Below are 13,130 nucleotides of genomic sequence, written 5' to 3'. Positions count from 1 at the left end.
ATGCCCGAGTGTCATGAACGGCTAGCAGACTATATCCGTATACAAACTCCCGTGTAGATCAGTTGGGAATCGCATTTGACGTCTTATATACACCTAACTAATACTATCCAAAAAACAAGCATATTAGAAACAGAAGACATAAGTACTTAATACATGACTATAACAATATACCCACCGATTTTACCCACATAGCAATGAGGGGAAGGGATATTTGTTACATTATCACAACATGGCCTTGGCCTAGGTCTGGGTGATGTGATCACCCACCGTGGCAAATCGAACTCGCGACGTAGTACCTGTTTTGATACCAAATATTACGTACCTAACCAATATTATCCAAAAAACCAACCTGTTAAAAGTGAAAGACATAAGTACTTAACCCAGGACCACAACAACCTCTGTGTTTGCAGACTTTGCTGGTTGGACTCGATCTTGCGAAGAAGAAAGGTGTCAATAGCTGCTGCTAATTGGACCAATCTAGGCTCAACGTTTAATTAGTATTTTCATAGGCCATTTTTATACTTAGGAACGCTTATGTTTAGTCTTCACTTAAATCAATCAACAATAGATTATTTTCTTCAAACTATCCCAATCACAACAAGAAATTTTTTATAAGTTTCTAAGTAAAATACTTGTCATGCATATTTTGGTCGGAATATGGAACAAAATGCATTAAGGTTTTATTCCACAAGGGTTTGTTTAGAACCCATAGAACAAAAAAATAAAAAATAAAATTTTTGATCATTATTATTTTAAAAAATAGTAAATCAAAATAAGATAATGATAAAAAATTATTTTTACTTTTTTTTTAATACTAATGATCAAATTCTTATTTTTTATTTCTTTTCCGAAGTTACAAACATACCCTAAGGGTTTTAATTTTTTAATTTTATTCCATTTCCTTCAATAGCTGTTTATTAAATAGAACAAAAATGCATAGGGGTTTCATTCCGTATCCATTATCTAAGAGGGTAAGGGTAATTTAATAAAATTTTATTTGAGTTATTTAAGATAAACCATGATTTTAAGTTGATTTTTTATATGATATAATAACATTATTTTTAACATTTTGCTTATTTATATGATTTTTTAATATTTAATATTTTATGAAAAATTAAGTGATTTTTATTATTAATTAAACTTTTTTATTTGATAAATAAAAATTAAATAATACAAGAAAAAGCTTATTTTGAATGTTAATCTTTCTTAACGTCGTACGTACGGCGTACATCGTGCTCGTTGAATTTGAGACTCGCGAGTCTCCTTGTCTCAGTCCGGTCTGGCTCGTTATCGCTAACTCATCATGGATGTGGAACAAACAGGGGACGAAACAGCGGGATTAGAAAATGCAGATTTTCCCGCTTGCCGGCGGGGTTCAGCCCTTTCCGGCTTCTTACTTCTCCTCCGCTCCGTCTCTGACTCTTCCAATCTTTCCCAAGAGCGATTCCTGCAGGGTTTGTTCCGTTGCGTGCTCCGAGAGAACTCCGCGTTCTTCTTCTTCTTCTTCTCCTGCTGACGTCGTTGAAAAGCCCAACCATGCTGTCAGCTTGTCCTCTAGACGCGCTGCTGTTGCCGCCGTTCAGAAATCTACCGATTTGGCCTCCTCTCTCTCCAGGTACTTCTTCATGTTTGTCAAGCCTCTGTTCGGCTGGTTAATTGGCTTCGTTGTGCTTAGGACTTACGGTTGGAATGCTAGGAACTTGGGCAGTTCCTTCTTGCTCTTTGTAGCTCATTGGTAGTTTGCATTATGATTGTGTCGTCGTTGAGCTAATTGGGAAACTGAGCATAACTAGTGGGTTTTACTTTACATGTGCAGTACGGAGCAGGTGTTGCAGGTGCAAGATTTGAACATCATCTTACGATATTTCGGGGAGTCTAAGAGGTGGCAGGATGCTTCTCAGGTATTTGAACTAGATAACCTTTGCATTGTAGATGTTTATTCATTTGAGTTTTTCAGCAACTGGTTTTGTTCTTAAATTTGGGTCAACTGTAGCTTAATGAACTATTTGAATTTATAAAGTTAAGTGCTCTAGTTGCTTTCTTATTTTTTCTTTGGATCTAGGCGAGATTTCTTGTCTTGACTAGTAGGGTAATCATGATTTTATATAAAAACAGAGGAATGAGGTTATTTGGATGATTGCTTTTCCTGGTGTTTTTTAGTTCCACACCTGGAAATAGTTCTTATGATGTTTCTGATGAAGTCTGAACAATGGTGGTGTTGGCATATTGCAGATTTTCTATTGGATGCAGAGTCGTGGGAAAACAAACTTTGCCTCTTATAGCAGTTTTATCAAATTCATGGGAAAGAGTCATGATCCCAAACTGGCTCTTCAAGCTTATAGCACTATACAAGATGACTCTACTAGACATAATGTATCCATTTGTAATGCTGTCCTAGGTTGTCTGATTAGGAATGGAAAATTTGACAGCAGTCTGAAGTTGTTTAGTGAAATGAAGAAGGGTGGTCTAAAGCCGGATGTGGTGACTTATAGTACAGTAAGATATACTCACTCTATACTAATCTTCTCCCCAAAATCATTTTGTTGGGGTGTTATGTAATAGGATTGAACTTTTGTGATTTGGACTGGTTTCCTTTCATAAACTCATTTATTTTATAAAATTCCCTGGTTTCCCATTCTGAGTGTGGGTTTTTGTTACCTTAGCTGCTCTCAGGGTGTATGAAGGCTAAACTTGGTTACCCAAAAGCACTTGAGATTATCCAGGAAATGAAAGCTAATTGCTTGCAAATGGATGAAGTAATATATGGAACTCTTTTAGCTATCTGTGCTTCAAATAATCTAGTCAAAGAAGCAAAAACCTTCTTTCAGCAGATGAAGGATGATGGTCTGGTTCCTAATATATTTCACTACAGTTCTCTGCTTAATGCATATTCAGTGGAAGGGAATTGTGAAGAGGCTGATAAGTTGCTTCAAGATATGACATCTGCAGGGTTAGTACCGAATAAGGTTTGTTACTATGTCTGTAATCTGGTTATCTTTCTGACTTCTCTCCAGTTTTGAGGTTTGGCACAAATTGTTTTCTAGTGTTTTTAGGTAAATATGGACAGTTTTATGCTTTAAGCTGAAATAGCCAACTGTCTAAAATATGTACAGAGGCTGCTTTAGTTTAAATTTTATCCTGCCATTCAAAAGAAAAAAAAGCAAATGCTACTTTTAACTAGTTGGCTTACTGCTTGTTTAAGATTTAATTTTTTTTATACATAATTGATTCAGTATATCTGGAAAAAAGTATATTTTGCACCACTTTAAATTTCAGTGTTGCTCTTTCTCTGCATTGACTAGGTTCAAAATTGAGTTTTCTCTGTTTTTCCATTGCCTTTAGATGCTTTAATGTATTGGTTTCATGTGTACCAAGGAATATTTTTAAGAAAAACTGGGTTAACTTAGCTTTTAAAAGGGCACTCTTTCACTAGAAGCTCTGGTGTCATATACTTAAAAATAAATGTAACATGAAATTTTGGTAGCATTTTACCTGGTTTGGATTTAGAGAGTAAGTGGTAGGTTCACTTTTGGAATCCTAGAGAACCAAATTAACCTTCTGTAGGGAAGTGCAAACTCCCCTATTTCTCCGATATAAATCAAACATTATACCTCAATTGTTCATAAAGACCTGTTGAAAGGTATTACCTTTTGGTTTCCCTGCATTGATAAAGAAAGAAGAAGATCTTCTTGGGTATCAATTTAAATAGCCTTTGACTTGAATGATCCCCAGAATATAAGCACTCAAGCTGTCATCTTGGCCTCCCCTTTGAAGGTTGGGATGTGGAAGCCCTTTTTTGAGGTTAAGCTGGGCCTGCTATTCTATTTTCAAATGTTTTGCACTACGATGCCTTCTTTGACAAAATCATGTGCCATCTTAATCGAAGAAATGGTTTATTGTTTAGCTATTTGTGAGTTGAGGAGATGGTTTGGTGTGAAGATTAAAGTTTAGAGGATGTCCATGGTTGGCACTGCATAGCTGAAATGTGTGTAACTTCCAATCCCCCCAAACCCACCCACCCACCCACATTTATGTACTAACAAGTTGTAAGATGGTAAGGATTCTTCTCTTGTAGCTTTATGAGGCATTTTACCAGATTGATTGATTAATATTTCCCATTGAATCTGATTTGTTGTATGTGCGCGCTCTCTCTCTCTCTCATATTTGAAGAAAAGGGGAAATAGTTTACTGTCTATTAGCTTTTACTGCATTTGTGGATGTTATTGTCAGTTGCTCCTTACCCTATTTCTCTATTATTGAACTACTCAGTTGCATTTCTTTTTCACTTTCTAGGTGCTTTTGACTACTTTACTCAAGGTATATGTCAGAGGAAGATTTTTTGAAAAGTCAAGAGAATTATTGGTTGAATTGGAAAAATTGGGACATGCTCAGGAGGAGGTACACAGTATCTCATTTAATTTCATCTACGGCAATTACATTAAAGTGTGGAAAGTCTGTTGTTTATTTTTAATTTTATATGCTTAAAATTTTCTTAAAGGGATTTATATAATTTTTATCTTATTTCACTTTATTGTAGTTATCATTTTTGTTATCCTGTAACTTGTAGATGCCGTATTGTTTGTTGATGGATGGCCTTGCAAAAGCAGGACATATTGATGAAGCTAGAGCAGTTTTCAATGATATAAGGAATAAAGATGTGAAGTCTGGTAGGGCGTTACAGTAACACAAAATTTGTTTTTTTTTTATTGTTACTACACACTTATGGACTTATGATAGTGACTTTTAATGACATGTAAATATAAGCACTGTTTTCTCTTTATTACAATTGGGGAGAGGATATTAAGCTTATATTTACATTATAAGCTTTAATGTTGCTTAGGCCAGGGTTTTCTGACCCAGAATTGGAACCCCCCCGGGATCTTCAAATTGGGTAGGGTTGGCCAAGTTTGGTCGGCTCAACCTGAGTCCAGAGCCAGACTTACGGTTGGTCAGAGAGGACTTGCCATGAAAAGAAGGGGCGAGTCAGACCCCCAAACTGCCCATTCTCAGTAGGTTGAAAAACCCTGGTGTAGACAGAGAGCATTAGACAAATGTCCTACAGGCGCCCCCTCCCCCCTCTGGTGAGATTTAAACTCAAGATCACACATGTGGAACACCCCAAGTGTGAATTGAACCAAAGGCCGTAGCAAAAAATAATCATTAATTTTCAGCCATGAAGTTGTCACCCACCCCCCAATCTGCCTCCTGGTGAGACTTAAACTCAAAATCTCACATGTGAAACACTCCATGTGTGAATTGAACCAAAGGCCTTAACCACAAATAATCATTAATTTTCAGCCTTGAAGTTGTTGACAGTTTTCTCCTTGTAAGTGCAGATGGCTATGCTTACAGTATTATGATTTCCGCTTACTGTAGAAGTCACCAAGTTGATGAAGCAAAGCAGCTAGCAAGGGATTTTGAGGCCTGTTTTGTCAAATATGACTTGGTTATGTTGAATACCCTGCTCACAGCTTATTGCCGAGCAGGTGAAATGGACAGTGTGATGCAGTTGCTAAAGAAGATGGATGAGATGGCCATATCCCCTGATTGTAAGACTTTTCGTATTTTAATTAAGTATTTTGCTAAAGAAAGGCTATATCAACTTGGATATCGGATGGTTGAGGACATGCATGGCAAAGGGTATCAGCTGGACGAGGTAAAGTTTATCTAAAACATGTGATGCAGCTTCTCTTTGTTGTCATTGCTTCTGGATGAAATGATTAACTTGTGGTGATGATCCCTGACTTATTTTTGTGAGAAGTTTAGATAATTGCTTATGCCTTTTCTCAAGAAAAATCGTTGCACATGGGTGAGATGATTTAACCAATAAATTTGTGGCTCATTGTCCAATACTGATGAGTAGGGTTTGGAACAATCTAATCTTCAAAGCAGGGTTTACTGTTGAAGCGAGTTGTGCACCTCGACCTAGTTGTCTAGGGTTTGGCTTGGTCTGTGAGACATCATGAGGTGTCACTTGGAGTTGTGACTAATCAATGAGGTGATCTGGTTGACTATGAGATTCATGTTAGACAATTTTTGTTTAATTTTTTGTGTGTTTTTAAAATTTTAAACTAACACAATTTTTTTTCTTCTGAATGATCGATTTGATTTTTATTGCTTAAGAAGAATTCAGAAAGGCATAATCAATTGTGAAGTTGGGTCCAAGGCCTATTCCAAAATGATTAGTCATCTTAGGAAACCTCTTTCCCAACTAATAAACTCAACATATTTGTTCTCATTAATCCATGTGGGACTATTTCTTAACACTCCCCCTCACGTGTAGGCCCTCTGGGTTCTTACAAGTAGATAATTCCCACATACGAGTGCCTGCTCTGATACCATGTGAAGTTGGGTCCAAGGCCTATTCCAAATTGACTAGTCATCTTAGGAAACCTCTTTCCCAACTAATAAACTCAATATATTTGTTCTCACTAATCCATGTGGGACTATTTATGAAAAACAAACATTCATGATTTTCTCAAATATATGCAGAAACCTCCATGGAGATGGAGCTGATCCCTTCATCCAATTGACCACTATTGCAGAGTGACCATCAATTATGTTGGGGACTGAAATTTTTGACAGAAGAGGTTGACTTCTTGCAATAATGCTAAAATTTTAGTATAAACTGAATCTATTATTTCAATAAGACCCAATAATTCTAGAAAAAAATTCTTAGTGTGATTTCTAACAACCGCTTCTGTGCCAATTGGCCCAAGATTACTCATTGAACTTCCACTAGAATTTAAGTTTAAGACGGTTAATCGGGTGTCTTGAATCCGATTACTCGACCCGAACCGATTACCCGGTCCGGATCCGTGTCGGGACCCGATTACGGGATAAAATCAGGAGCTCTCTGGATTTAGGGATTAAGAGGAGGAAAAGAGGTTTGAGAAGACGAAATTTAGGGATTCTCTGCGCAGAGAAAGAAGGGGTTCGTAGAGGGAGAAATCGGAGTTTGACTTTGTGTAGGAGCTCGGTTTTGTATGCTTGAAGCCGCAAAGCTTCACCCCATTTAGTTTTAGTGGATTCTCGTCCCCTCCCGGGGAGTAGGCTGTCGCCGAACCACGTAAGATCATTGCCTCTTATGTTTTGCTGTTGATTTACCGTTATTTATGCCCATATTGCGTTTTCTATGTGGTTTGTATGTTTCGTGGTGATTATACTCTCGGATTTATGGTTTATTATGCTCGGTTTTAGCCCATGGTTATAACAAGTGGTATCAGAGTGAGGTTTTCTGGCGTCGGCACCGGAATTCCATTTGTTTCTCTCTGTTTCCGCTGACGGGAAGAGCTTCCATTTGGTAGTTTCTGGAAGTGCCGAGGAGGAAGAATTTTTTTTGTTTTGGGCACTGGTTGGTGGTGTCTGATAGTGCCGAGGAGGAAGGAAAATTTTTTTTTTTTTTGGCACTGGTTGGTGGTGTCTGACAGTGCCAAGGAGGAAGAATTTTTTTTTTTGGCACTGGTTGGTGGTTTCTGTCAATGCCGAGGGGAAGAAGAATTTTTTTTTTTGGGCACTGTTCGGTGTTGGAGTTTGGAAGTGACGAGAGGGAAGAAATTTCGTTTATGAGAGAGGTCAGAGAGAAGATTTAAGAAATCTGAGCATTTTTTGTGACCGAGGGTATTTCAGTAATTATGACTACGAAGTATATATTAGAGAAATTTGATGGGCAGATGAGTTTCAGTTTGTGGCGCGTGAAGATGCGTGCCATGTTAGTACAGCAAGGACTCCACAGAGCATTGAATGGAAAGGATAAGCTTCCAGCTACGATGTCAGAAGAAGCCACAGAGGATTTTGACATCAAAGCTCTCAGTTCCATTCAGTTGTGTTTGATCGATGAGGTTTTGCGGGAAGTTGCAGATGAGATGACAGCAACTGGTTTGTGGTTGAAGTTGGAGAGTATTTGTATGACTAAATCTCTCACGAATAGGCTGTATTTGAAGTAACGACTTTACACTCTTCGGATGAAGGAAGGTGCATCTCTCAAAGACCATCTTAATGAGTTCAACAAGATTATTATGGATTTGAGAAATATAGATGTTACCATGGAAGATGAGGATCAAGCACTGATTGTGCTATGCTCTTTAACCCCATCCTATGAGCACTTCGTTACGACTATGTTCCATGGGCACGATACCATCTCTATGGAGGATGTTAAGGCATCGTTATACTCTCACAAGTTGAGGAAGAAGGTGTCTACCAGTGGGAGCGAGGAGCAAGTAGATGGTCTATTTGTTCGAGGGTGAACGAAGGAGAAGGATTCTGGAGGCAGTGGCCGTTCTAGGCCGAAGTCAAAGGGGAAAGGGGGCAAGTGCTATTATTGTCATCAACCAGTCATTTTGCAAGAGACTGTCCAAAATTGAAAGAGAAGGAGAAAAGAGAAGAAAAGGAAGAGGTTGCTAGGTTTGCTGAAGATCATTCTGCTGGTTCAGAATATGTTCTCACAGTTGAGGGCTACACACTCACAGGGTGAGTAGATACTTGATTCGAGCCGTTCCTACCACTTGTCCTATCTAGGATTTTTCTGCGACATATCAGTAGGTAGATGGTGGTACAGTTTTGATGGGAATTTTTGCTCTGTAAGACTGTTTGGGATTGGAACGGTTCAGATCAAGATGTATGGCGGTTTAGTGAGAATTTTGTAAGAAGTTCGGCATGTACTAGGTTTTTGTTTTGTTTTCTCTAGGTTCTCTTGATTACCTTGGTTGCAGATATATAGCTGAAGGTGGAGTTTTTTGGAGGTCTGTATAGGGACACTGGTTGTGATGAAAGGGGAAAAGGTTGGTAACCTTTTATGTGCTTCAGGGCAGTACAGTCACAGGTACTGCAGTAGGTTCCTTATCTTCAGATGCAGTTTTTTCACACGACTAGTCTGTGAAATATTCGGTTAGGGCTTATCAGTGAACAAGTAGAGTTTGAGGTCATAAGTACGGCTACGCCGACATAGTCGCTTATGCATTACCTATAGCAGAGACCGGTCTGTTGGGAACATCTTGGAGACTCGCCGTTACCAGAGGCTGGAGTCGTGGAGACTTGCCGTTGCCTAGAGGCTGGAGTCGTGGAGACTCGCCGTTGCCAGAGGCTGGAGTCATGGAGACTCGCCATTGCCTAGAGGTTGGAGTCGTGGAGACTCGCCGTTGCCAGAGGCTGGAGCCGTGGAGACTCGCTGTTGCTAGAGGACTGAGAGTCATTGATTCCAGAGGGAGTCATGGTAGCAGACAAGTCTTCCAGTGGTTGCAGGCAGAGGCAGAGGCAGCAGTGGTTGCAGGTAGAGATTGCAGTGAGGTTCTCCAGGTGTTACTAGTAGAGGCAGTAGGGAGTCGTTGTTGTGAGAAACCGTTCAGTTTCCAGAGCCCTCTAACTACCGTGAAGCGGTCACGGGTAGTGATGCTGCTCAATTCAGATGCCCTAGGAGGCAAGGTGGAGATGGCGATAGACAGGTTCAGTTTTTCAGAGATAAGTAATCGAATTCAAGCCAAGGTGGAGATTTGTTAATCGGGTGTCTTGAATCCAATTACCCGACCCGAACTGATTACCCAGTTCGTATCCGCGTAGGGACCCGATTACGGGATAAAATCGGGAGCTCTCTGGATTTAGGGATTAAGAGGAGGAAGAGAGGTTTGAGAAGACGAGATTTAGGGATTCTCTGCGCAGAGAAAGAAGGGGTTCGTAGAGGGAGAAATCGGAGCTTGACTTTGTGTAGGAGCTCGGTTTTGTATGCTTGAAGCCGCAAAGCTTCACCCCATTTCGTTTTAGTGGATTCTCGTCCCCTCTTGTGGAGTAGGCTGTCGCCGAACCACGTAAGATCGTTGCCTCTTGTGTTTTGCTGTTGATTTACCGTTATTTATGCCCATATTGCGTTTTCTATGTGGTTTGTATGTTTCGTGGTGATTATACTCTTGGATTTATGGTTTATTATGCTTGGTTTTAGCCCCTGGTTATAACAAAGACTACTAGTTGAAGGGTGATCCATGAAGTGAGCTGAGGAAGAGGAGGAGAATTGAAGGTGACTAATAACTTGTAATGATTTCTGATCACCAAGGGTGGTATAGGACATAAAACCTTTGATTGTTTTTGCCCACATGAGAGTGGTCTCGACAATGCTTTCAATGAAGGCCCCAAATGAACTTGATGGTGGTTGGTTCTTGACAGAAAATGTGTTTTGAGCCTGATATTTGGTTCTCCATAGCGGTCCCTCTTATAGAGCCGAAATTTTTTTGGAGAACAATCTGTAAATGTTAGCAACATTCATTCCCTTTCTCAGACATCATGTAAATTCAGACAACAACTCTTTTGGTCTGACGTTTGGGTGGAAACTGATCACGTCAAAGGCAATTTTGTAGGCTTTTCATTTAACTTTTAACAGTGGAATCACTGTGCAAGATTCTAAACACTCTGAAAATAAAACATCAGCATGGAAATTCCAATACAAAAAAGTCTTAAATGATGAAGAAACAACAGAATCTGGACTCTAACAGCTTCTGGTCGGTTCTCTCTCTCTCTCTTCACCATATAAATATTGTAGAAATGGGTAAAATAGCTCTCATCTGGAAATTATTAGGTCCTCCAACGGTTTTATATTTTCTATGGACTGCTGCACATAAGAAAATCCTTGTGATGAACTTCAGAGAAGGTGGTGAATAGTGGTTGATTCTCTACACAAATTTTGTGGTTTGGCAGATGAATCAGTAGATCAATTTCTGTCGCATTCCCTAGTCTCCTTTTCTATATAGGGTGCTGTTTTAATAAATTCAGGATTCATTTGTGGGCCCCAAGAACTTTCCCAGTTTTTTATCAAACAATATTATATTTCGAACCTTCCTGCCAGAGGCAAATTACTTAGGAAAGGCGCAATAACTGTTGTCCCTTGGTTGCTTTGGAAGGAAATGAACAAAGCTACGTTGAATGGAGTATCCAACACTATTGTTGTGCACGTTGAAAGTTATATTTCAGGTAATTCTTATATGGACAAGCAGGCTTACCTCCTCTGCCATTGGTTTGATCTGGAATCACTAAAATCTGGTTGCTACCTTCAATGCACAACCTCTACCTCAGCTTACATCATGAATCCCTCTTTCAGTGGGATTTCGTAAACTAAACTTTGATGACAGCTCAATAGGTAATCAGAGGTGAACTGATATTGTGAGTGTGGTGAGGAATTCGTGGGCAGAAGTGTTTGATCATTCTCGGGCCCAGTAGGAAGTTAAGACTTGGTTAAAGCTGAAATCAAAGCATTGTGTTATGTGTCTAATGTTCTCAATTAAATTAGTAATCAAAGGGGATTCAACAATTGTTGTCAGTTAGATGAAGGAATACAAGATATGGAGATTTTTTAATGGAGTCCAAGAGGTTAAAGCTCTATGTTTTGTACAAATGCATCATGGGACGCTAAGTACTTGTAATTGTATCTTAGATTTTTTGGCTAACTAGGGATCTTTCACCAATCATTGATGGTTGGAAACTCCTTTTGCATTGTGGTGTGAAGCCGGAATTTCATTGTCTCTCTTTTTTTTTTTTTTTTTTTTTTTTTCAGAGATAGAAATCAATCAACTAAAGAAAAAATCATATTAACCCTTTCAGGGTAAGGATACGTAATCATTTCAACGTCTTTTATTGTACAATATATTAAATTAGGGTGTTTTAATTGAAATCAGGAACAATCATTTGACTCTGCTGATCTGTCTTGTATTGGCCGAGATGTCTCAGTTTTTATGGCATCTGATACGATATCTGATCTCAAAAGAAAATATGATGCTGACATCTCAAGATTTGCAACCTTGGCTTGAAGCATCTGACTTGAGTTATTATATGCAGGAGCTTTGTACTGATCTGATTCTACAGCTGGGTCGAGCTGGAGCCTCATTAGATGCCTTTTCTGTTTATAACATGTTGAGATATGGCAAGAGGACGATATCTAAGGCCTTACATGACAAGGTGCTGAACATCTTGGTTGATGGAGGGCTATATAAAGATGCTTACGTTGTTCTGAAGGTATCATCTGATTTTCTTTTGCTGGTAATTGAACATCTTATAGGTGTTTAATGAATATTCTCAATTAATTAGTTTCTAACAAACATCATTTGGTTAAGGATAATCTGCCGCATATCTCCCGGTACTCTACAAAGAGATTTGTGTTAGCTTTTATGAGATTCGGCAATATAAACTTAATCAATGATGTGATCAAAGCATTACATAACTCTGGTCATCGCATTAATCAGGTATGAATAGCTGATCATTTTGTTCATCTTTTCATTACTATTTCTTTCTATCAACATACTGTAAATCTATAAAAGTATTCTTCAATTTGTCATCATCTTTGCCAAAGCAGCATTTACTGTTTGGTGAACTGTTCAGGAGGTGTTTCAACTGGCTGTGTCGCGGTATATTCGCAAACCTGAAAAGAAGGAACTGCTCTTGCACCTGATGCAGTGGATGGCTGGGCAGGGGTATGTGGTGGACTCATCTTCAAGAAACTTACTACTCAAGAAGTCCGACCTCTTTGGCCGGCAAGTTTTAGCAGAGACCTTATCTAAGCAACATATTATGTCGAAAAAACTAAGGAAACAATGAAATGGAGGATGAGCTGACGGTGGGTTGTGCTATAGTAAAGGTGAGCCTTTCTACTTGTATAATCCAAGTTTTATATATCTGTTTGTGCGTTGCCCCTCCTATGTTGGGTGAGTTTTCCCCAGTTTGCCCCGATTCTGCTCGAGTCTTAATCCCACTGGGACTGTCGGACTCCGAATGTGAGGACTTGAGTTTGGTCCCGTTTTGAGTTGTAACTCTTTGCTGATGTGTTTGGAGCTGTTGTGACTAGGATTACAATTAAAAAAAAATGAGATTTACCTCCGTTCAGTACAAATCACAAATTCGAGGCCAATTGTTGAGACTCGATCGATACCTGAGAAGCATATGTGTGAGATGATGACAATCAGGCTCATGTGGATGTAAAACATAAAGTTTTTTTTCTTCTAAGGCTTCAAATAAAATTCTAATGAGGTTTAATAGAAATTTATTATAAATTGTGAAGATAATAGACATAGCTAATAAGTTCTAAAATTTAGAAAGACTCCTAGTAGAAAATTTTCGATTCAATTTTTGTAAATGAGTTTAAGATAACCGTGTCGTAT

General features: G+C 38.9%; 1 protein-coding gene across 1 annotated transcript; it reads left to right on the top strand.

Annotated features, from left to right (window-relative positions):
* Positions 1 to 1,343: 1,343 nt before the first annotated feature.
* LOC137945354 (pentatricopeptide repeat-containing protein At1g10910, chloroplastic) lies at positions 1,344 to 12,850 on the top strand. The gene is made up of 10 exons (XM_068791216.1): positions 1,344 to 1,615; positions 1,817 to 1,901; positions 2,233 to 2,496; positions 2,664 to 2,966; positions 4,294 to 4,398; positions 4,568 to 4,667; positions 5,337 to 5,656; positions 11,815 to 11,991; positions 12,090 to 12,218; positions 12,355 to 12,850. The coding sequence occupies exons 1-10, from the start codon at positions 1,347 to 1,349 to the stop codon at positions 12,568 to 12,570; spliced, it is 1,968 nt and encodes a 655-aa protein (XP_068647317.1). The 5' UTR covers positions 1,344 to 1,346; the 3' UTR covers positions 12,571 to 12,850.
* Positions 12,851 to 13,130: the final 280 nt, after the last annotated feature.

The sequence above is a fragment of the Aristolochia californica genome, unplaced genomic scaffold, assembly GCF_029961685.1.
Source record: "Aristolochia californica isolate CCGP_79_NKW_82.1479 unplaced genomic scaffold, dmAriCali1.0.hap1 SCAF_12, whole genome shotgun sequence".
Taxonomy (NCBI): Eukaryota; Viridiplantae; Streptophyta; class Magnoliopsida; order Piperales; family Aristolochiaceae; genus Aristolochia; species Aristolochia californica.
The sequence above is the reverse complement of the archived record's forward strand: the minus strand, read 5'-3'. Positions and strand labels throughout refer to the sequence as shown.